The following is a 24,489-nucleotide window of genomic DNA, read 5'->3' on the forward strand; positions in this document are numbered from 1 at the left end:
TGTAAGTCGTTTGCATTTGTATCATATGCAATGTGGAACAGAATCTAACGTTTTACAAATTTACACTCAAGCTGCTTGTTCCTGAAAACAAGGCGCAGCAATGAATGACCAGCTCGCGTGTTTCATCACAGGTGGTTCATCAGATTCAGTAATAAAAAACCCAAACTAGTTCCTCTTCTTCTGTCGGGCTCCAACTTCCTCCTGGGTTTCTGAAAAACACTGGAATCCAATGAGCATGCCTATGATGGAGAAACCTGGAAAAAATAATATAAGGTTACCAAGATTCCTTCAGTTAACTAATATTTTCCACTGACCTCTACATTTCAAAACACCACAGATAAAGTTAAACATTACTAGCCTAAAACACATACATTTGGATAGTTTAAATATAAAATACAGAGTTACATCATACTTGCAACAATGAGTGGTGCCATCACTCCAATAGTCAGTGGTGCCGTTTTGTAGATAAAAACTTCAGACAGAAAATGACCCAACGCCAGCACAAATGTCCATAAGGTGATGTGATACAGTCTGCAGGAGTCAGAATAACTAACATTTAATAAGGCGGAGTACCGTAAGAAACAAGCTGCAGCACATGAACTACCGTACGTTCTGTTCTGGATATCGATGGCACAGGCACAGCGAATGATCGATGATAGCAACGTCCAAATGCCAAACGTTCGAGCTTGGAGACCATTCACTGCAACGAGAGAGGGGTAAAAGGAAAAAATCAGACAAAAACATGAAAACAATATGACAGAACATCAGTACACATTCAGTCAAAAATCTTGGACGAGGATAATCTTTCATTTATTTGGCAAATTATCTTCTAAACCAGTTATAGGACGTGTGTGGTTGTGCCTCTGTTTTCCAAAACTATGCTGAGGTTATTGATTGTTTACATAATTATGAAATAATGCAGTTAAAATGATTTCAATAAAATTATAGATGCAACAAAAGACTGGGCATGAACTTTATGTTTTGAAGTGTTTTGAGGAGTCTCCATCTGTCAGTTCAACCCCTTCAGCTGCTCACCAAACTCTGGGGTGCCCGTGTAGAGCTTTTCAGACAGGAAGCTGTGGTCTCTGAAGCTCTGCACCGTGTTTCCCATGGCGATGACGGACACCATCACCAACCAGCTCCGCAGGACGTTCAGGAAGCGGCTCATCTCCTTTGTCTGTCAGAATCTTAACAGGACGGAAAACGTCAAAATACATCAGCGAAGCAGACATTTTAGCAGAGGCATTTATTCCGTCAAAATAAAATAAAAAATGTAAGCTGGGGGTCAAATATGTCCAAGCTAACGCTGCTCTACACTGTTACTAAGTGCGTCCATTCAAACATTAAAATTGATGAAATTCACACATATTTACCTGCCGAATACCTTACTCCTGGGGAAAAAACACGACAAAAACCAAATGAGAGTAACGCAAAGCTATTAGCTATACAACAACACTAGATATAACACATATCTTTGTCCATACATTTGACCAATAAGACAGCTCTACACGTGAGTCCATTTAATCATACCATTGTTGTGATTGGCTCAACTCAAGTTAAGGTACCGCCCATTTTCTTGACTAACCAATGAAAACTGTGAATTCATACAGGCTGTAGGCTGTGTTGAAACGAAGAGTGCACAAGGTGCAAGAGAAATATCTGACTTACAGAGAGCAAACGTTATCAATCTATTACGTCAACATTTTAATCAGTTTTCACTTGATTAAAAAAAAAAACTAGCATGTGTATTAAGTGAACTGTAGCTGTACTCCCACTTTTCAAACTTTATTGTTTTTGTAGCGCACTTGCTACACCGGCTGCAACCATAGATATAAACATCTGTGGCTGCAACAACGGTCAAGTTTAAATTTGCTCACGTGATCATACACTGTCAACGAGTGCGCATGCTCTGTTGCTACTCAGTTGTTGTAGTTACCTGGAAGATTAACCGCCCAGATGCTCGCTTGTTAGCCGCTAGCAAGCGCCATAGCAATAAAAGGCAAGGTTGTGTTGGCGTGTTTTCGTATTCAGATGCAAAATAAGAGTATTTTAACTGTTTTAATCATAAGAGACTTCACGGGTAGCATTTATTTTTATCTAGATAATGTTGCTCAGCTTCCGGTTGGACTGTCAGTTTGCAGAGTTGTAAGAGGATTTTACCGACACCGAAAGGCTTTCTCTTCAATTAATACACCAGTTGATGCCATTTTACCATTTTGTCAATGTTTGTAGCGTTGCGGTAGGGGCGATTGTTGCAATATTATATCTGAATGAGACGAAGTTAGTTTGCTAAAGCTTAGTGACTGTGAAATTAATTCTACGATGGACGACTTGCTGAATTCTACGTCCCAGGCAGAGTTCACCGATTAGTTTGCCCCCTTTGTTAATGTGAAAATGCCAGCTGTGGTCCAGGAAAATGATGACTCTGAATCCTCAGAAGATGAACATGGGTAAGTAGATTTTATGTTGAATAATCCGCTATCTGCTTCAGAAACCTGCCTGTGACAGGTGAATGATGCTGAGACACCTGCATGGCATCCTGGTCACAATTAATTAACCGTGACCTTTAGATAACCCCTAAATTAAACGAGGGGGGGCTTAAGGTCTTTTCTTTGGAACATTGTCAAAATAATCATTTACACCAAGACAAATTAAGAAAACATTTGAATCTTTAGGTACTTTTCATTTTATATAATTGCTCTGTAAGTTCAGGATGGCAGGGATGATTTAGCTTATTGCTGTAACTATGACATTTGGTCTTTAATGTGTCTGCCAAACAATTCCTTCTTAAGCCATTAGTCATACCTGACTATATGCCATAGTATTTGCTTTTAGGCTGCATTTCATAAATTACTGGCTTAGAATTGCAGTTGAAGCTGCAGGAGACAAGTTATTATTCACTGAACTGACACCAAAGCAGAAACAACTCAAACAAATCCAAAAATAACGTTCTTTTAAATGCACATCACTCACATTCTAACAGAAGTTTTTTTTTTTTTTTGGTTTCGCTGTTGCTGTAGACCTGTTCTCTTAAGAGCATACCATTTATTTTTAATCAATTTAAATAGTTCTGCGTAACTCTGAATGAGAATGTATCTTGTCTTTTTCATCAGGAGCATTTAATAATTCATACAAAGGTGATGTACATGTGTCAGAATTGGACAACGGGTACCACTAAATTACGTAAAGGACTATTCACAGGCAAATACAAGTAATACTCATCTAATGTAAAAAGAAACGTGTATAGTTTAAATAATAGTTTAAAATTGCAAGAGTTCAGCTGAATGCGATGTGAGCTTTTTAAAATTTCCTTGATGAAAATAAGAATCTTAAATATGAGAGCACGGTATCAAGTATTGATTAAACCATTGGTTTGAGTATTAAGTTAACAAAGTTGTCAGTCCTGCATTGATTAGTACCAGTTTGGTTGTGCAGGCACAGTTTATTCCCTTTAGAAATATTTGCAAAAAATAATTTTGCTCCTATAAGATAGCTAAAAACCTGGCATTCACTCAGTAAATCCAACAAAAGCTTGGATGTACTTTAGGGTTAGTGTAAAAGTACTACATAAAGTTTATTAATGTTATTGTGGCATTTTAATAAATGTAACTAACGAAAACGGGTCCAAATATGTTATAACTGGTAAAGATACAACTTAAAATCCTTTCTTTGCGAAGATATGTAGGAATAACATTTGTTTATCTCTTGAGCAGTAGTTCTTACGATCTTATCAGAATACTTTGATTGTGTCACCTTGATATCTCATTGAGACAAATATCTTCCACACTCTCAGACATACCTGGACACGTGGAAGCTGGTGGCAGTAGCTGCTTACATTTCAACCCCCTTTTATCCAGAGCAGTCATACCTGATTGAGTCCCACTCCATCATCATGCTGCCTTATCTTATATTTGCTTCGTGATAAGCAGGCTGTGTCTGGCACTGGAAGATAGTCTGGACTTTTACAAGACGGTTTGTTAATGCGGTGCATGGGTTTGCTATTTTCCAGCACCTCATAAAACTGTGTGAGGTTTTATCTTTATCTGCACGACTGAAATAAACACAACTTCAAGATGCATTCCCTCGATGTTAGGTAAGCCGAGAGCCCCGTTCACATTATCATAAAATCACTGCGTACAATTTTGGGTGCAAAAAAAATCACCTCAAAGTGGTTCCTGTTTCTTTGCAGTTGTTTATTTTTCTATGTAAGCTGTGTGTTTAAACAGTGAGTCTTCCCAACTCACTACATTTTTATCTCATTTGTTTGTTTTCCCCACAAGAGATCATCCTTGCATCACATGGAGCGGCCTCAGCAAGACGATCCCCGTTCTCCTATTTTTACCCGAGGCCATTGTTTCAAAAGATAGGATTCTCTGCTCTGTTGGAGGTAGAACCTGCTAAATGTGCATTGCAAAAATGTATATATATGAAGTCCCAACAGATTTTCAATCGATCCATATGCGTTTTAACCAGAGCAATATCATATGGCCTTCAAGATCGTGCGCACAGAGAGTCGCCTGGTTCGAAGAATACTCACCAATCATGGATTCAACGAGGTAAGGATTATTCTCAGTTCATGCAAAATTTGTGAAAAAGTCAAAATTAGGAAAAAAATAATTACGAGTGTGCATTGAGTATAGTATGCTGTGCAATATTACCATTGTCAATCAACATTTTAATTTTTGTTCTCTTTGTTAATGCTGCTTTCAAAGCAGCAGAAAATATGAGAATTAGACTCGAAGTGCATTAGTCCTGTTTTGTGAAAGTACACTATACTCTTTTTTTTTTTTTTTTGGTCTCCCCTAGGAGTTGCAATTAAATCCATGTCTATTTTATTTTAGTACCCGAGGCTCGTATGATCAAAGGCTGACGAGTGTCTACTGCTACTCCAATAGAGCCAAAATTTAATAATCCTGTATTCCAAACATCTGGTATTATCCCCAAACACAACCAATAGGATAATCAGAATTAAGCCTCCTAACAAATCTTTGCAATAAAACAAAGCAAAACAGATAACATCATGTGACAGGAAAATCTACAAGTTGGCTTCCCTTATGTTTTTCAAGTGCTGGCTATTTTTCTGCACATTAGTGTTCAGGTGGCCTTTCTTTGATTTTGTTGCAGACATTGTCTTTGTTTTTCAGGTTCACCCAAACAGTACTGACTTTAACCTGATGTGGACAGGATCTCACCTCAAGCCTTATGTCCTGCGCTGCCTTCAAGACTACCAGAAGGTCAACCACTTTCCCAGGTATGACCAAGAGCTGAAGTGCATTATGGCATTGCAGCTGTATTCTGAACTTTTCCTACCCCCCCCCCCCCCACTCCAGTTCAGGCAATGTATTTTTTGGCTTCTCCTGGAACACACATTTAGTTTGGAGCGGTGCCTCTCTGAAGCATGAAATGAATCATACTCTCAGGCAGTGGAGGGGGTGGGGGGTGTTGTGTAACTGTCATCTATTTATGTATTTATTTTGTCATGTCACAGTGGAGCTCATTTTATTCTGGAGGCTCTGCTCATTTCCAGGTCCTACGAATTAACTCGCAAAGACCATCTCTATAAAAACATCCAGCGGATGCAGCAGACTCACGGCTTCAAAAACTTCCACATAATCCCTCAGACCTTCATGCTTCCCTCTGAGTACCAGGAATTTCGCAGTAAGAGACACTCGCCTAAATCAGTTGGTCTCTGCAGAGCTACGTATATGCTGTTTGATTTCTTTGCTTTATTTTTTCTGTCTGTGTGAAAATCCCCTCCTCCTCCGTTTCACTCAGATTGTTTTGCCAAGGACAAGGGCCCTTGGATAATTAAACCAGTAGCATCTTCAAGAGGACGGGGGATCTACCTGGTCAGCAATGTAAGTGATGTTAAACATTCAAAATGAGGCAGTGTCAAATTAAAATGTCCTCAAGTGCAGGCATGAATGTAGAACTGTTAATAAAACATTATATAGTTATTTGAAGACAAAGTTTTCCACTTAGAGCTGCAGTTTGTTGTCTCCATCCTCATGCCTTTAAGGGCCGATAAGCATCCAAATGTGTGTGAATCTTAAAAAAAAAAGGCTAAGTTATCACATTTGTGTTAAATGTTATGTTGACCTTTGAACGTGCTGTTTAAAGTCAAGAATAAACATTCAAACTTAGAAATTATTCCAAAGAGCAATGGTGTTATTTTCTCTGATCACCCGTGAATCACTGGATGTCTTGAGGCAGCTTGGGTGGTCTCGACCTCCAGCTTGAGCGAAACGGATCTAAATACTCCTTTTAAAATTAAAATGAAGTTGTGTTAGTTGATATGAATGTACTGTCTGACAAGTGTTTACCTAGACTGGGCAATAAATTCACGGAAAAATGTCATTCTTATGCTGGATGTAGTTCTAAACTTGTGTTAGATATTAAGCAATACTGCACAAGATAAAAAGTAAGGGACACTCTTTTTTTGTTTATGAGAATGTGCAGCAAACTTGAGGCAAAGATATGACAATAAGCAATCAACAGTAAGCAAAATATGTGACAAAACTCAAACATTAGCTAAAACACATTTCAAATAATATGTTGTTTGTTGTAACTAGAGCCTGACCAATATGGACATTTTGGCTATCACTGATACCGATATTGGGAGGGGACAGCTAATGCTGATAGCTGATATACTGGCTGACAAAATTTTGAGCTTTGTCCACCCCCAAGAATGTAAGTAAACATCCATCCATCCATTATCTTTTACCTGCTTCTCCCTTCTTGGGTCGCGGGGACCACTGGTGCCCATGTCCAGCCATCACTGTTCGAGAGGCAGAGGACACCCATGACAGGTCTCCAGTCCATCACAGGGACACATGGAGACAAACGAGACAAACAACCATTCACTCTCTCATAGCTAGGGAGAAGGTAGAGTTACCAATCAGCCTAACATGCATGTTTTTGGTAAACATCTACTTTTAAACTTGTTTTAACACTTGGTCTTGAAACAGTCTTCCTAACATGCGTTTAAACAGTCACATATGATGAAGGTCTAATTAGTACTGACTGCAGCAGCATTTTTTTTTTCTTTGCAGAGAAGTAAATATTTCAGACAAACAATTCAGTTCATTGAGAACGACACAGATAACGTTACTAACACTGATATAGTTTACCTCTACGTTAGATTTATTGTTCTGGATAAAGTTTGACAAGGCAATAAACTAAATGTTAGCTTGCTAACTTGAGAGATACATAGCTAAAGACAAGCAGGTTGGAGGACTGAAGAGAGTTTATTATTGATGATTTTTTAAAAATTTTATTTAACAGATTATTTACAATAAACTTACCATGCTCTGTTCAGCAAAATACGATGCACACAGTATTGCTCCGTGCTTGGGCTGTGCTGTGAGTTAAGTGCAGCATGGTCATGACTTGAAAGTAGTCCGCATGTGCTCTCTGCTGGATGCACTGTACAAATACACCATTTGCAAGTATATACCCGCACATACTCGGGCGGAGGTCCGCGCATACCAGATTAGATTTGAAGCGGACGCCCGCAGGGCATGTTAGTGCAAAGCTCAATTTTTACGACTGCGTACACGTACTCTGTGTCGCACAATGAACTGCCTGGCGACGGACTGTTTTGTATGCGACACCAATGTATTAAATTCCCCTTCTTCATCCATCGTCTGGTTTAATGGCCTTTTCTTTTGTTTTGTTTTTCCAAGAGGCAAGCGATCTCTTCCTCCTCGTCTGTTGACGCCATGAATGAAATTGTGGGAAATGAAGGAATTTGTCATGAGCGAATTAAAATCAGGCCCAGCGTGGCTGCGGGAAGGCCTGGAGATTTCCCGGTGGGCCGGTCTGTGGGCTGCAGGGCCAGCGCTCCCTGTTATTTTTTTTATTTTTTAGAACTTTTTATTAACAACATATACACACAGAACATCGCTGCTGCTGGGCTGCCAGCTCTCTTTTTTTTTTTAATTTTGCGACCTGTCAATCGGTCCAGTAGGTGTGTCAGCAAATGACCAATCGGCGACCCCAATTTGTCCCGAAGGTAAACACCCCTTGCCTGCGGAGCTGGGCTGCAGTCAATCAGGGTGAATGCACGAGTCTGAAGTCTCAGCCGTCCGCGCAGACTGAGGACCGTACGAGTCTGTGGGAGCCTTAAGGACACAGCTCGTTTCATAGCATTTTAGGGGTGAAAATTAGAAGTTTATTTAAGTCCATAATGGACCAATTATTACCGGTACCGATATGTCCCTAAATGCCTATATCGGCCCAACCGATATATCGGTCAAGCTCTAGTTGTAACAAAGTTTTAGTGTCATATTTCTTTAAATCGATTTGTTTTTGTTAGGGTTCTTAAAATGATTTCTTGTCTTTCTTTTAAAATGTAGTTTTTGTTTTGCAGTGTTTTTCCTTTCCTTGAAGATTTCCTGAAATATAACTTTTTCTTCTTTGTTGAATTGTAAGTTTTGTTTTTACATCTTTTGAAATGTCTGCTGCATTGTCAGACATTGGTTGTATTATTATTTATTTTGCTTATTTTCTCGAGTTGTGTTCTCTGTACTGTTCTCGTGTTTTATGCAATCTTGTGTTTTGCAAAATTTCACTGTACTTTTGAACAAATAAGTGTGCAAAGCAAACTACAGCATAGTGTTGTAGTTACTACTGACTGACTGACTGAAAAGAGGAAAGAAAAGGTTTAAATCAACTTTTGTGTTAAAAAAAAAACAAATTATTTCATGTTTAAACACAGATGTACATTAAAAGCAAGCCTGGTGGGAGTTAACTGAGCACATACTGAAAGAAAATGCCGTGTGAACTCGTACAGTCACTTGGCCAGATGTTATCGGTGTGCGGGGGTGCGCTGATACAGTTGTCTTTGAAATAAGTTTCAAGCAGACATTAATAAGCTCTGCAGAGTAAATCACACCCTTCCAAGGCCTCGGCTCTTGGATGAGCTCAGCAAGGTTCTCACTCTTGGAAAATATATGCTCGATTCTTCTTCTTCTTAGGCATTTTTATGCAGCAGTGGAAAGAATGTCAGCTTGATATTTGGAGAGAAGAAAGAAATACGTTCATCTTTTTGGTTTGGTTTTTCCTCTGAACTCCAGCCAGCACTGAGGTTGCTCTGCCCCCTCCTTCTCAACTTCACCACCTGCAACACATTTCAACCTCATAAATGACCCATCTCCCAGCACCAGATTGTGTTTTAATAGGCTGTTATTGAAAGTTGACCTGCTATGGCCAGCGTCGCTGAAATGTCTCCTCGTGATTACTCTTTGATGTCCGTGATTAACTGCCGTGTCACGCCAACTTTTGGAAATCGAGTATTTAATGTTCTATATGAAATGGCTTGTAGCTTTAACGCTAACGGAATACCGCCTGCATCTTTCTCTTTGTGCGCTCATCATATTTTCTTCTATGCGTTTTGTTTCTCGTGTAGCCAAATCAGATCGCAACGGATGAAAACATCTTGGTGTCTCGCTACATCAACAACCCATTACTTATAGATGGTGAGAGGAAGTTTGTTTCTTTATACACACATATATATATATTTACACAAACTAATATTGAATAATTATTTTGAATTGTCCTCTTTTTGTTTTGCTCACAGAGTTCAAGTTTGATGTGCGTTTGTATGTGTTAGTGACATCATATGACCCACTCCTCATCTATGTGTATGAGGAAGGCCTTGCTAGGTAAGTGTTTGTAGGTTTTTAAATTCTTTCTGTCACAGTTATAGGTCAGTGATTTCTTATTCTTAAAAGAGCAATAAATGATTTAAACACTGGTGCCATTTATTATAAAATGCACAAGTTATTATGTAACATTTTCCCTGTTTTCCTTTGACGTCTGGCCCAAAAAAAAAAAAAAGAAAATGTAGTCCTGAATTTTAGATTTTTCTTTCATTGTTAGATTTGAAAATCAAATAATGTTAACCTGTAGCATTTTGGGAACATTTATTGTAAATATATCCAAAGCATCAAAAGAGACCATACACATGAAATACTTTATTTAGTCAAGTGTTGTAGGGGATGGGGTACCAGGGGTTTAAGATTGAAACTATACTTTGCTGGAGGTTTTCGGTTAATGAGTGAGTGTTGGCGGCACGGTGGATCAGTTAGTCGAGCTGTTGCCTCTCATTGAGAAGGTCGCCAGATAGAATCCTGGCCAGGGCCCATGCTGGGTGAAGTTTTCATGTTCTCTCCGTGCATGCATGGGTTTTCTCTGAGTACTCCGGTTTCCTCTCACAAAACAAAAACATGCATGTTAGGCTGATTGGTAACTCTAAATTGTCCCTAGGTGTGAGTGAGAGAGTGAATGGTTGTTTGTCTCATTTGTCTCTATGTGCTTCTGTGATGGACTTGAGACCTGTCCAGGGTGTACCTCGCCTCTTGCACAGTGACTGCTGGACACAGGCACCTGTGAGCCCTGCAACCTAAAAAGGAAGAAGTGGGTAAAAGATAATGGATGGTTGTATGGGTGAGAGTGTACATGTGTTTGTCAGGATGCTCTATATACATTCATCCATTTTCTTTTACCCACTTTTCTTTTCCTGGACATGGGTAGCTGGTGTCTATCTCCGGCAGTCACTGAGAGACAGGATACACCCTGACCAAGTCGCAACCCCATCACAGAGCAACTTACAGACAACCATTCATGCTTTTATCCACACATGTTTATTTTTCCCCAATTCTGGTTTAACAAGCCTCCGCTTCCTGTAATGCTGTACTGCATAAAGCAGGTACAGCTAAAGAATGGATGGATCCAGATACTGCTTTTAGGATGGAAAACAGATTAATTAAAACATGTTAACAACTACTTCCTTTCGTTTAGAAATAGTAGAGTGTTGCAGCTTTAAGCGTCTGTTCAGTGTTTCGTCACCTTAGATCTTTTGCACTCTTGATTGGCTGAACTTCCAGGTTTTTCCTACTCAAATAAACCGTGTTCTTCTTGGAGGGAATTTTTTTTCTCCCCCTAAAATAAGCAAAAAGATCTTTTCTTTTCAATTTTAAGACAGCTGGGTGAGGGTTTGGTTCTGTTTACTGTGAAATAGAAGCCCACTTTTTTCGAACAACAACTCTGGGGTTTTTTTATGTTGCGAGCTTCACCTTTAATGGCCGACTCAGTGCTATCAACAATAACTTTTTTCTAAGTTTGTATAAATAAGTGCACATTTCTAACCCTGCTTATCTGAACAAACTACAAAGAAAATTCATGAGCAAGGAAATTTTGTTCTTGTGATCAGATGTCTCTTCAGGATGTGAATGTCAGGAATATATCAAAACAAGATGTTTTTTCTCAGCTGTTTTTGCAAAAGACCACACAGTATAACGTGGAAATGGGCTGTGAAGACCAATTTAAACAAAGTTACTTCTCCTCTGTTTATGATTTTAATGTGGTGGACACTACATCAGTTGACTGCTGCAGTAATGTTTGGCCATTATACAAAAAAATTATAAATGTTTACTATAATCCATTTAGATATAGTCCATATATTAAATAAACTTTGCAGTGTAAGGATAGGATCAGCTGATTCAGAGGCATCATTTAATTTAATATATACTGAATGTACTTCAAATGTAGTTGTAATGCTGTGCGTGTTGTTATATGTAGTTTATTTGAGTAACTAAGCTCTTTATCTGGTTCTGCTCTGTTTGGTATTTATTTTATATTCTCTCTGTTTCCACAAGAGGGCATTCCAAACTTTCTGTGCTAACAGTGTAAAATGTGTGGCACTGGCGATTCTGAAACAAAGCACCCTATTGTTTGAGTTGTAGGATGTGCTAATCTGAAGTTACTGATTTTGTCATTGTTCAGAGATCATTTCTCAGGAGGGCTTTATGTAATTGCGCTGCATTTTTCCGCATCCATGTGTTCCGAGCAACAATAATTCACCAAAGTGGGAACAGGCTTACACGAGACTCAGGTAGGCCAGGAGGAGAGGGGAGATGATTTATGGAATGGCTGGCTCCTCGCCTCGCTCTGATAGAAGTATGTGCTCACGCTGGAAAACAGTGTGCCACTGCCCTCTTCTCTGCTGGCTTCATTATCTGTTGTGAGCAGTAAATCATAGCCACATTCTGAATCCTGCTTTTATCTACTGACATTCCTTTGGTGGTGTTGATATTCAGGTACATGGCGTGTGCCAGGGAATTCTCATTACTGCACATGTGGCATCCACTCCTCTCAAACACCACCAGAGGCTATTCTCTTCCCCAAAGTTGCCCCTATTATTCAGTGAAGTGTCAGCTGTCTGAACGTGGAGGTGAAATAATGTTTTTTTTTTCGAATAATGAACGCTACATGTTCACAGATTTGCAACAGTCAAGTATGATCGAACATTTACAAACATCAAGAACACGTTCATGCATCTCACCAACTACAGCTTGAACAAAAAGAGCAGTGATTATGTCAGGTAAGCTGCCTCATGTACACTGGACAGGTTGCTGTTAGGGGAAGACCCCCTGACTCATCTCTTCATTCCAGCTCTGGTCTTTGAAGTGTATTTCTTTCTTTTCAGCTGCGATGACCCTGAAGTCGAGGATTATGGGAACAAATGGAGTATGAGCGCAGTGCTGAGGTATTTGAAGCAGGAGGGAAAAGACACCACATGTGAGTCGGGCTGTTTTGTACTTTAGATCCGAGTGTGACCAAACCATAATAAAGCTTTCAGAGAGTAATTATTTGGACCATTTTTAAAATTGTTTCTTTCCATTTCATCTGTTCCAGTGCTGATGAGACAAATTGAGGACCTCATCGTCAAAGCTCTTCTCAGTGCTGAGCTGCACATAGCCACTGCCTGCAAGATGTTTGTTCCTCATAAGACAAACTGCTTTGGTAATAATTTCACATTCTTGTTATAAAATTCTTGGCTGTTTTAAACAGTTTAGTCCTACTGCTAAAAATTAGAATCACAACTACTGTATTTTCCAGCTTATAAGTTGCACCTTTTTGCCCACTTTGCTTACCCTGTGACTTATACGTCTAAGCGACTTATTTATGGATTTTTTTCCCATATTTATAAACTAATTTTTGACTGAAATATGACCGTTTACATTCATTCTGACATTCAAAATATTGAACACTACCATTTTCAGCCGCCAGATGGCACTCAAGTAGTAAGGCATGCCGTTGTGTCATGTAATAGGTAAAAGTGGCTATTAATGACACAATTGGCTTGCCATAGCCTGCCACCTTTGTCCGGGATCATGCCTGGAGCAACCATCAAATCAGCTTCATTTCACTGCCCCGCCCCAGCAAAATTCAGCCAATTTGACCATTGAAGTGCATTTATTAAGTAAAAATTCAACTGAGACACACCTTTGCTATAATGTCGAGCAAACAAATAATTGTTTTTAAGTGGTTATCTTGTTAAATTTCGAAGAAATGCACAGCGATTCGTCCTGCGCGCTCCTGCTTCTACATATCGGCTTTTGAAATGCAGCTGATTTGACCGTCAAAGTGCATTTATTAAGGAAAAGTTAGACTGAGACACACATTTGCTGTAATTTCGAGCATAAAAATAATTGTTTTTAAGTGTTAATCTTGTTAAATTCTTGTTAAAGTCCTCCCGTGCATGCTCCAGCGGCCGCCATTTGGCAGCCAATCGATTTTTGGCACAACAACGACCCACATTTCCGGGTTGTCAGCGTTGACGCGTAACAAACGCCATGTGTCAGTGGTGATGCATAATAGATGCGACTTATATGGCGAAGCAACATATTTATAGATTTTTCCAATTTATTAGACAATTTGGGACTGATGCGACTTTTACTCTGCTGCGACTTATAGGCTGGAAAATACGGTAGTTATTTTTTTTGGCTCGCCTATAAGTAGTCACATTACCACGCCCTTCACAGTTCCTTTCAGTTTCAGATTCATTGTCTTGCAGTTGCTTCATAGTTTTTGTCCACTGAGCTATGCTGAGGTGGTACACAGTCTTTTCTTCATGTTGAGCCTTCCTGCCTGTTGCTGCCCTCCAACTGGCTGCCGACTTGTGGAGGGCCAGTCGACTGAAGCAGGAATTTGCTTCCTCTCTTCTATTGCCATTCAAGCTTTGCCTGATTTAGGCCGAGTATTTTCTTGGCTAGTCTTGTTCAGCAGCAGGCTTGTGTGAATTTCATTTTGGAGCCGTTACCCGTGTTAGTGTTGGCACTAATTGTCTGTGCTCTTTCTCTGAGTTTGGCGACCTTTCTGAAATTTGGGGGTTTGAAAGCGAGGATTTTGGCCCAGCTTCCCCCAGCACCTCTGTCTCTTTTTCACTCTCTTCTTATTTTCTCCTACTATTTCTGTTTGTTTATAATTCTCTCTGTCCTGCTCACACTTGCTTTCAGCTCTCTCGAGATGCCAGAAAAATAAAGGCTCCCTGAGACATAATAGCCCTCTGATTGGTGGTTGTTTGGGCTGTATTGGGCAGCAGCATGGGCTCACAATCTAAAACTCGCCTGCATAAAGATGCAATCTGCACCCCTAGTATCACTGCTAGGTATGAAAACCCACATTAAATTAGGCAGTGATTGTTTATCTCGCAGGAATTTACTGTAAAATGTAGCGGATCAAACCTCATCCTGCCTGTCTTTCATTCACACCTGAACTACATGAATAAACAACCAGATGTTTTCAAAAACGCTTCAGGATGTTTTATATTTCTACGCAAATATGGGCAGAAATTATATGAAGATATATCCGTTTAGCATTAAACAAAAAGAGAAACGCTGTAAATGCTGTTTAAGCCGTATCTAGTAAAAACACAAATGCTAGACAAAGAAAAAAAAATCTTAATATTAAGATGTATTGTTGTAAATATGAAGTATGAGCTTTAAGTTTGGAAGCAAAGTTTAAAGAAATATATTATTTAAATTCTCCATTGCTGCATTTCTGCATGTGGCTTTTTTTATTCTGGTCCACTCCATTAAATCAAGTAGATCAACAAAACACATCCCTTAGCTACATCTTTATTAGTTTATTACTTAATAATGCAAATCATATATAATTTTACAGAAAAAACAATTATCTCCTGCACTTTTGATTAGGACACATGATAACCTGCAGTCTGCAGTGAACAAGCCGTCATCTTCCTTCAATACTATCAGCTTACCATTGACTCTAGTGTGATTTTGTTGTCTTTGCCCCAGGCAAATTAATTATGGCTTTCATGGGGTGTCTAAGGTTTCCTCAAAACAGACACTGACGGTTCCAGAGGACCACCCTCATCTTCTTTTTGTTGCTCCGTCTCGGCTCGTTTAGTCCTATTGCATGCAAGCTCCCTCTCTGCGTCTGAGTATATATGTACAGTGTGAATACAGAGGCATGCTGGAACCCGTGAGTTTCACAAGCGTACAGGTCTCTCTCAGTTTCTTAAATGTTCATCTGTCAGGTACTTCTTCCTTAAATAAAACTTCTTCAAACCACCTGGAAGTTACATACTGTTTGTTTCCTTCCTTCTTTTCTTTCATTATCCTTAGCATGCGCTCTCTCCCTACAATCTACACACTCTTCTTTCTTCCTGGGCCTCAGCAGCTGCCTGTAATGGTAAATGTGCGTCAGAATGTGTGACAGCTAAACAAAAGTAAATGCATGTTAACTCAGCAAGCGCGCTGATGATAAAAACAGCCATTGTTTAGAGTTTTTATACAATCTATGGCTTATCTGGAAAAGAGCCATACGTGACCATAAAACACATTACAATCTTAATTTACTACAAATTGTTCCCTGCCATTTTAACGTCTATAAATGACTTTAATACAATGTTAATTGTTTTCAAAGGGGATTTCCCCCCCACTTTAATCAAATTGCATAATGTATCTAAATGGGCATAGCTTTATGTCTCACGCGGGAAGAAATAAAAAGAGATTTTTCATAGTATTTGAGATTGTAAAAAGTGTATATGAGCGTGTGTCTTTCTGGAGAGAAAATGCCACCCATGCAGCTCCTTACCGCTGCCATATGATTAATGGACAGGCTTTTTTGCTGAGAGATGCTGATTACGAGATGTTTTGACTAAGATCTGATTAGCCAAGCCAAAGGCCTATTTTATTACACACAAAACATTCCACTTACTGGTCCTATGTTCCACTCAACGTCCCTCATTAAGTGCTGAGTGTGGTTGGATCTCCCCTCTGCGAGTTACTCTGGGTGTTTCACATTTGTCAGATACTCCCACGTGTTGCCGCAGTGCGATGTTTGTGTCCCTGTGAGGACAGTTTAGCTGCTGTGTAACTGTCTTCTTAAGCTTGATTAATGGTTTAGGCCCTACTATTGCAATAAGACTGTAGAGTGCAAACTGGGGCTTTAATTTGTTGTCCTCCGAGTGTTTTTACAACTGTGGCTCCAAGCTGCTCTGCTTCACGTCTGACAGCAGTGAAACAGTTTAGCAGCCCTGATTTATCACAGAATGACGTGAAAAGTAATCCAATTGTCCAAGCCCATGAAGAAAACATACATGAAAGATGCTGCTGTTGTTGTGGGCCACCAGGCTGCGTGGCCAGGGTGGGGAGATCATTGTTTTTGGGCGTTCGTCTCTTGTGGTAAACTTTCCAGAGGCGCCCCTCCTTTAATAAAGAAAGAAAATGCTCTTCATCATCCCTTTTTCTTTGTCACAGCTTTTTCTTTCCATCCCTCTTTAATGGGTGTTATGTGGATGTTAAGCGCCTCATGTCTCCTTGTCTGTGATGCTTGTTGTGGGCTTTCTGTGGGCACGTTTAAAGCTGCTGCCCCGGCAGCGGTTGAGCCACAAAACAAAACGTCTGACATAAAGCGGTTCGGCTGGCTCGTGGGGCATCAGCGGCGTCTGCTTCTAATTGGGGGAAAATTTGTGGCACATGGAGTCTGTATGTCGGAGGCTGGCGAGGCGGTGCAACACCTCCCTGTTTTCCCCCCGTTGTTGTGGGTCCACTGATGAGGCAAAGCAGGCTCAAACCCAATTATCCCTCTGCCGTTTTCCAAGACTAAAAGATAATGTTTTATAATATACATGCTCAAACTCTCCCTCTTCTTTTAAATGTGTTATAAGTGGATAGAACAGGATAAGCTATCTAGTGGAAAATAAAATCATAGCGCTCTGCTGAGGCAAGCACATCAGGGGTCGAGTTCATCTTGTGAAATTAAAGATGGTAGTGAAAGCTTACGTTGCAGCTCCTGGCTCACGGATTGAATCATACACTAATACACGTGAAATAGAAAAACCCAATAATTTAATCTTAAGTGCATATGTAGACTCAGTTTTCCACAGGCATAAAGAAATGTCCATGTTGTAGCAAACATTAAATCTTGTTAAAAGAGTTTTCATAAAAGTATTGAGTTTAACATGGTCAATTAACAGATTTATGAAAGTTTCTTGTAGCGTCTAATCCTGCCAACACCAGGGATGTTTGCAAACTGCAACTACATCTTTGTATAAGGCAACTTGCTAATAAAGTGTTCAAGTTTCTAAAAAAAAGTGACCAAAATAAAGTTTAGCACATGTGATAGTTAATAGGCATATCGTTCCCTTGGTTACATTATATCCGTGTGTTATGAATCAATTTGAGCAAACCGTATGAGTTTTTGTAACTGATCATAATAGCTTTCTGATCACTTTTTTATTATTATTTTTTTTTTCTAATCATGCAGGTTTATGCCTTCAGCAAGTCGGTGGTTTTCCTCTAGGTTGAAAAGCACCAAATGAGAGGTCTTAAAATGATGTCCAGAAATAACATTAGGCTTAAAACGGATTGCCAATTTGATATTTTGATATGTTTGTTTCAACAGATATTTATCAGTAGTCATAAGTGGATGAAAATAAATAGGATACTGCTTGTTGACATTGTTTGGGTTGTTAGTTTTGTTTAATGTTTGTGTACTTTAACCAGCGATAGCTAGGGTCATAGGTCTCAGCTGTTGTTATTTTGTTGGTCAGAAGCCGAAATGTTTGGGAAGAGCCGCTATAAATAGCACAAAACTAAAAACGTTGATCCAAATCATTATTAAGGCTGCTATAGTTGCTTTATTACTCACTTCAAATAAATACCATTTGTTCTCATATACGTCTTATTAAAATTTCAAAGGACTAAATCAAGTAAATATTTTAACAATGCCTGATGAAATGGAGCATTTTGATTATAATGTGCAGATCCATTTTGTCTGGCGATTAAATGTTTAATGAGTTTTCCACCGTATTCTAGAAGAAGTTATGTCGACATAAAGACTGGTTAAAGTGGAACTGCTAAGTTTTATCTGTGCGGTGTGAAGTGCCGTATCAGGTCTTTGTCCACTGTCATGCTGGGTTTTGTATTCTTAACATTGGCATTGACCTGAGAAGCTTGAACAAACAGAGCTGGTTATTGCAGCTTTGAAACCTCTACCCCCCTGGTTTACTCTCAACACAGTCTGTTCTTTTGAAGTGCCATTAGAAGGATTTTTCCCTCTGGTTTTCTGGCTGGGCTCGACTCTATCCCTTTAAAAGACTGTGGTTTTGCTGCGTGCTGCTGCTGGGGCCGGTGGCTTATTGGGTGACACTCCCCAGAGCAGAGGGAGGCCTTTCATATGGCACGGAGACGGGCTGCTACAGTGAGCCATACATCAGTCAGTGAAATGAGAGAAAAGAGAGATGGATTGGATTTTTTTTTTTTTTTTTTTTGTCGACACTGGGGAACTTCCTGACCACTTTGTGAAAGGCTTTTATTGTGTCACTCAGTGCTTAGCTGTTACTGGAGTGAAATACTGTATATACAGTTCACTGCCCGAGGCTCGCAGGTTTCACCCTCCGGGACACATCTTCACATTTTGAGCTCCGCACTTCCAGATTTATAGTTCCAGTCGGACATGAATTGACCTCATGGTGGGGTTAAAGCTTTTTCTAGTACTGCTTACGACTCTTGTCTTCTGGTTAATAAAGTGTTGACTTTTTAACCTCACAAATAATGGGGAAATTGGTGACACAATATACACAGCCACACCTTGTTTTTAATCTGTGTTGCCAATTAAATGTAGTTTATTGATGCAATCAAGCCAATTACTTTTGACTATAACGTCACCCGTCGTTTCAGAGCAGGTCTTAGGCGTTATTTATTTTTAAACGTGGTTTGTGTTTTTTCTGGTTTGTCTCTCTCTACATTGAAGCTGTTTTGATTCACTTTGTTTGTCCCTCTGTAGAACTGTATGGGTTTGATGTGCTCATTGACTCCAACCTCAAACCCTGGTTGTTAGAGGTGAACCTTTCTCCCTCCCTGTCTTGGTGAGTGACTCAAACATTTGATTGTTTTATTTGCTGCTTTGGGAGAATTTCTTTCCAATTGCTCTTCCTTTGAAGGACAATTGCTTAATTTGTGAAACACAAACACTGGAAAAACTAAACTCTTACAAAAGCATTTAGTCGTTTGAACGTCATCTTTTGCCAGCTGGTTTGCTTTGCTCTAACGTAAACATATAGGATGAAAATGCTTGTTTGTTTCTGTGTCTCAATCAAAGAAAACATCTTTTTTTTTTCAGTGATGCACCCTTGGATCTGAAGATAAAGGCTAGCATGATAGCAGACATGTTTTCACTTGTGGGTGAGTTCATGTTGAAGCGATGAATGAATATGGGTTTCTTTTATGGTTTTCCACAAATCGTTTTACTTTACTGACCTCGGTTTTATATCAGATGAAAAAAGTGCATCAAGAAAGAAAGTTTCTATAATCTGTCATCGTGTAAAATTTCCATCCGTCCATCACAGGGCCACAATTACAACCCAGAGATTTCAAACAAATTCAGCTCGACTATTAGGTTTTGAGGTACAATACTCGGAAAACTAAAAGAAAATAACATTTATTTTATTACCAAACTATAAAATAGATTTAGCCGGTATAAAAATGAAAGTGTTTTACATTTTGCTATGTTCCAAAAACACAGCTGCTGGTTATCCGTTCTTGGAACGAGCAGATCTTTTTGTCTGTTCAGTGCTGTGTATACAGCTGAAAGCACCACTATGGCTTCGAACTATGTACTTCAGTATTTAGAAAATAAACTCCAGACTTTATTAATTACCATTAAATTACTTGCATAAAAAGTTGGCATCACAAGCCTCAGGGTTATTTATTTATTTATTTTTTGTGCTCATTATCTTGAGCCTGATGCCGAGTTGAACTTTATATAAAAAGTCTAACGGTGTTTGGCAGCCAAGCGAGAGATATGGATCTCTGTTATGTCTCCTCCCTTCTTCATTCATTCATACTTTGTGCACGCGTTGTCCTGTTCAGGATTGCGAGGGTGGGGCTGGAGTCTATCCTAGCTGTCATCAGGTGACAGTAAAGGTACACCCTGAACGGGTCGTTAGTACATCACAGAGCCCCCTCCCTTCTTAATGACAAATCTCTTTCTCAAGAACTCTATTTAACCCAAGAAGCATCTCAAAAACCTGAATGATTTAAGTAATGTCATGTAATTCTTGACTTTCACTTATTGCTATTCATATTATACACTTAGCCCGCTTGTGAACCATCTAAAGTGGCACCAAGACATTTTGTTTATCTGAAGTCTCAGCCTAATAATATTAGAGGAATGGCCATTACGTGCCCAAATGTTTGTGTGTGTTTTACCCTGGGCCATGCTGTGGCTTGAAACCCTCCCCTCAGGCTCATTAAATGAAAGAGTAGAATCATAAATTGCCAGCTATCTTTGGGCTGAGACGTTCCTGCGGGTCTAGAGAGAATGAGCAGTGGCATGTAAAACACAACACATCTATTTTGTACCAAACAAACTAAGTCGCTGTTGGCTGATAACACTTGGGCCGCATCCCAGTCCTGTAAATAATGACAGCATTCCATTAACATTCATTTTCTGCCGGCGCGTAGCTGTCAACTCCATGTCGCCAGTGTTTGTAATAATTGCTGCGTTTAGGCAAGAGCACGGCAGGGACCTGATGCTTAGCTGACGGCTTGAATGAGGCAGAACAAACAGCCTTAAGCTCAAAGCTGTCAATAGACTTCTTTCAGTTCATGTGGGAGTGCAAGATATGACATAAACAAATTTATTAAACAGCTCACTGTGACCACTGGTTAGCTTCGGGAGGGTGTGGGACACATAAACAATAAAATTACCCCCATAAATATTTCTGACAGGGTGGGAACATCTTGATGAGATGTGAAGTGATGAACACAATGAATGCACTTAAATATAAAGGTGTGAAACTATAAATCATATTCTGTGTGTTACTGTGAAATTTGCTATTTATTCATTTCATAAACAAATTTAAGATTATTATTTTTTTAATAATCTGGAAGATCAGTAGCACTTTCAAGCTGGATATCTTACCTTACAGACTTGTAGTAGGCAGTAAAACATAGCCTGACTTGGTGTAAAACTCACTCATAAACATGTTTTTACTACTTGTTTAAAGTTTGTATAAAAAAAAATAGACATATATATTTTTTTAAATTAAATAAAAAAGAAAAAAAAATTAACAAGCAAATATGCTGAAAGTATAAAGAAAGTATGTGGGAAAATAGCTAAGGGCACATGTGCAGTTTTCAATGTATTATATTGTCAGGGAAAATATTTCACCTTTAATACAACTACTGTATTTGGCAGCTTTTTGTTTAAATAAAATGAAAACATGCAATAGGGTCTCATTTAAGTTTCAAATTTGTATTAATAGCTCCATCAAAAACTGTCCAAACTTCATGCATGTTTTAATTTTTGGTAATGATCTCTTATCCAAAAGAATAGAATAGAAATATACACTATTAATCCCCTAATGAGAAATTAAATGCCAAATGCTGCTGGTCTCACTTGTCTCACCAGTATACTTTAGGCAGCTGTGTATTTGCCAGTTTGCTTAGTTTATTGTCAACTTTTTGCCTCCTGCACGCATGTTTCAGAGTATGAAATTTAGAGTGTGAAGACTATGGGATTAAGTCACATTTAAAGCCAGATTCTGTTGCTTTGCAGGCTTTGTGTGTCAAGACCCCCTATCAAGACAGCCTCGCTCAGACAGGGTCACCTCAGACAGGTTTTCAGCAGCCCACAGAACACAGGTAAGGCTACTAGCATGCACACATACACACACCGAGCTTTGCACTCATTGACCCTTCCTTGAAACACATTCTTGTCGTCATCCTCATGTTGCTCACAGTTACATTCCTGCTTCTGCCATCGAGCTCGTGTCTTCACCCTCATGGAAAGTTTACTGTAATGCAAAACAACTGCTAATGTAATTACAGCGTTTGAGTGACATCAGTTTGAAAGAGCTACACTCTGTGCCTTATTGTTTTATAATTTCTAATCAAATGACTAATGTTCTCTCTGGGTCTTATTGCCTAATGATGCCACAATTGCTAATGCACTTGGCTCCTCGGCTCGACTACTGCACCAAGTTTTTGGCGCTGCGCTGCTGGAGAAAGATGACTAAAACAGACAGATTTCTGCTCCACCTTATGCTGCATTACAGAGTTTGCTTAGACTCGGTAACAGGGTTTCATTGTGTCATGTCAATGTTGTTTTGCATGTTGTCTGTATGTGCTTTCGTAAAAAGCCCAACAGTAATGCAAATGCAATGTCTTCCTCTAGAAATCGTTTTCTGCACCAGCACCCACTGCACACAGCAGGCTGGTAAGTTTTTCAATGACTCAGACTTATTAATCTTTTTTTTTTTTTTTTTTTTTTGCTTTGTCCTGCTGCAATTTACTGATGCTTGTTACATTACTGGTAAGAAACTGCTTACCTCCTTCTCTTTGTTGATTTGATTATGTGGCTTTAAGTTTTTCACTGTGGCAGACTGATGGCTTTTATCGACATCTGACGCTATATTTTTAATTGAGCCTTCATTACATTAGCAAATTGGCCCAACTGACCCTGAATACTGCAATGCACCACTTGTGTAAAAAAGACAGAAACTTTGCTAAACAGAATCCCAGCTGCTTGGATGGAAATGAAGCCCAACACTGCATCAGGGCTGTTACAGAGGATTTTAAAGAACCAACATAGAACCTGTCCTCTCATTTCACTCTGATCAGGAGCAACAGTTTAAATGTTTTGCTGAGGGATTAGGTCTTGTCACTGTTTGGCTGCCTTGGTACCCCTCCAGCCGTGTAAATCAAATTAAACATAATCCCCCTGCTATTTAGATGACAAATTTTGTATATGATCCGATAGGGTTGTGCCCAGCTTTTTGGCCAGTTCTCCAAACTACATGCCAAAGTCGTCAATCAGTGAGGGAGCCGGGGATGCCAGTGTTTTACAAAAACGCTCTATTTCTGGAGCAAAGAAGAGAAAAGAGTGCCTTCTGGTTACCACTCATGTAGTTTTCATATTTTTCTTTCATAAATGGAAATAAATTAATGAAGATATAACTTACTCTTATTTGTCAGGTGACCCCAAACTTTCATGAACTTGGAACACCGTTTATTTTAAACGAGTGATGGCCTCGAATAAAATAGTGGTTTATCTCATCTTTTAGCGACAGAGGCCCATACCTTCTGTTAGCTCGGAAACAGACAAGCAAGGAGCTAAACACAGCCAAGAAGACAGCACCCTCAACCTGACTGCTGAGGAGGTAAGGCGTGGTCTAAAAATATAAAAAACATGAGGCCAGGCTGACCTTTTGTGTGTTGACGCAATAAAAAGTGAACTTCTTTAAGAAGTTGTGTCTTTTTCTAATCTAGATCAAAGTGCTGAGGAGGATAAAGGAGGAGTATGAGAGGCGAGGAGGTTTTATAAGGATCTTCCCCACTGAAGATACATGGGAGCTTTATGGGTAATCTGAGCTAACAAAGAACAGTTGGATCTATTGAAGTTCTTGAGAAGTTTGTTGCTGCCCTCTGCTAAGATGAATATTTATTATGAATTAATTGAATCTTCGCTTTGAAGCCTGGAACATGTGACTAAAACCGAACGTACCCCAAGACAAACAAAAAAGCTGGCAGTTTGTTCTTAGGCTATTTGTAAACGTTTGTGTATGTTTCAACAGATAATCCCAGTTCCTTTGTATCAAAATCAGTTTTTGTTCTTGTATATAATTTTACCACTCAGCGATTTGTTGCTTGATTTGCTTCACGACCAACACAGCAGCAGGAAATATTTGCATAAAAAAAAAAAATCCCATTATTGAGCAGTCTAGGAAAATTTGGGGGCAACTACTGTAATAGGAACTTTTTCCGTTTAAAGCTTTGCACATTATAATAATAATAATGCTAATAACTTTATTTACAAAGTCCTTTAAAACAACCACAGCTACGTGCTGTACACGTAAAATCAAGAACATTTAAACACATAAGAAGAATAAAAACAGTTAAAACAGTAAAACCACTTAAAGCAATAGATCTAATATACACATATTAGGAGGCTGAGACTAATCTGGGCCCTGCCTTTATGATTGTTTTAATGCTTTTATTATCTTTTTCTTGCAGAGCATATCTGGAGTCCAAGACGTCACTGAACCTCATGTTGGCTAACAGACTTTTCCATGGAAGGTAAGTGTTTCCATTGTGGTTGGGAGTGGGGTGATACATTTCTCCATGAGTTTTTGGAAATTCTTGGGTTCCAACCTGGTATTTGTTAGTTTTT

General features: G+C 39.2%; 2 protein-coding genes across 2 annotated transcripts in view; one reads left to right on the forward strand and one right to left on the reverse strand.

The window, feature by feature from the left end:
* Positions 1–117: 117 nt before the first annotated feature.
* On the reverse strand, positions 118–1,168 carry erg28 (ergosterol biosynthesis 28 homolog). The gene is made up of 4 exons (XM_037694760.1): positions 1,036–1,168; positions 610–700; positions 413–531; positions 118–254 (listed from the first exon to the last, which is right to left on the reverse strand). Exons 1-4 carry the CDS (start codon positions 1,166–1,168, stop codon positions 166–168), a joined length of 432 nt encoding a protein of 143 aa, XP_037550688.1. The 3' UTR covers positions 118–165.
* Positions 1,169–2,394: 1,226 nt separating this feature from the next.
* Positions 2,395–24,489, forward strand: part of ttll5 (tubulin tyrosine ligase-like family, member 5) — a 45,504-nt gene continuing 23,409 nt past the window's right edge. The window contains exons 1-17 of the mRNA XM_037695371.1: positions 2,395–2,450; positions 4,281–4,387; positions 4,474–4,556; positions 5,145–5,251; positions 5,528–5,658; positions 5,776–5,858; positions 9,410–9,479; positions 9,581–9,665; positions 12,284–12,385; positions 12,491–12,582; positions 12,700–12,807; positions 19,102–19,183; positions 19,438–19,499; positions 21,877–21,962; positions 23,384–23,479; positions 23,589–23,680; positions 24,333–24,395. Of these exons, the coding sequence (XP_037551299.1) occupies positions 2,395–2,450; positions 4,281–4,387; positions 4,474–4,556; positions 5,145–5,251; positions 5,528–5,658; positions 5,776–5,858; positions 9,410–9,479; positions 9,581–9,665; positions 12,284–12,385; positions 12,491–12,582; positions 12,700–12,807; positions 19,102–19,183; positions 19,438–19,499; positions 21,877–21,962; positions 23,384–23,479; positions 23,589–23,680; positions 24,333–24,395 (1,505 nt within the window). The remainder of the gene's footprint in view (positions 2,451–4,280; positions 4,388–4,473; positions 4,557–5,144; positions 5,252–5,527; positions 5,659–5,775; positions 5,859–9,409; positions 9,480–9,580; positions 9,666–12,283; positions 12,386–12,490; positions 12,583–12,699; positions 12,808–19,101; positions 19,184–19,437; positions 19,500–21,876; positions 21,963–23,383; positions 23,480–23,588; positions 23,681–24,332; positions 24,396–24,489) is intronic.

Source organism: Nematolebias whitei, chromosome 21 (genome assembly GCF_014905685.2).
Source record: "Nematolebias whitei isolate Nwh7 chromosome 21, NemWhi1, whole genome shotgun sequence".
NCBI lineage: Eukaryota > Metazoa > Chordata > Actinopteri > Cyprinodontiformes > Rivulidae > Nematolebias > Nematolebias whitei.

Coding starts and splice junctions, on each gene's coding strand:
- erg28 (XM_037694760.1), bottom strand. CDS start 1,168: ATGAGCCGCTTCCTGAACGTCCTGCGGAGCTGGTTGGTGATGGTGTCC. Junction 701..1,035: donor CACGGGCACCCCAGAGTTTG/GTGAGCAGCTGA, acceptor CTCTCGTTGCAG/TGAATGGTCTCCAAGCTCGA. Junction 532..609: donor ATCGATATCCAGAACAGAAC/GTACGGTAGTTC, acceptor TGACTCCTGCAG/ACTGTATCACATCACCTTAT.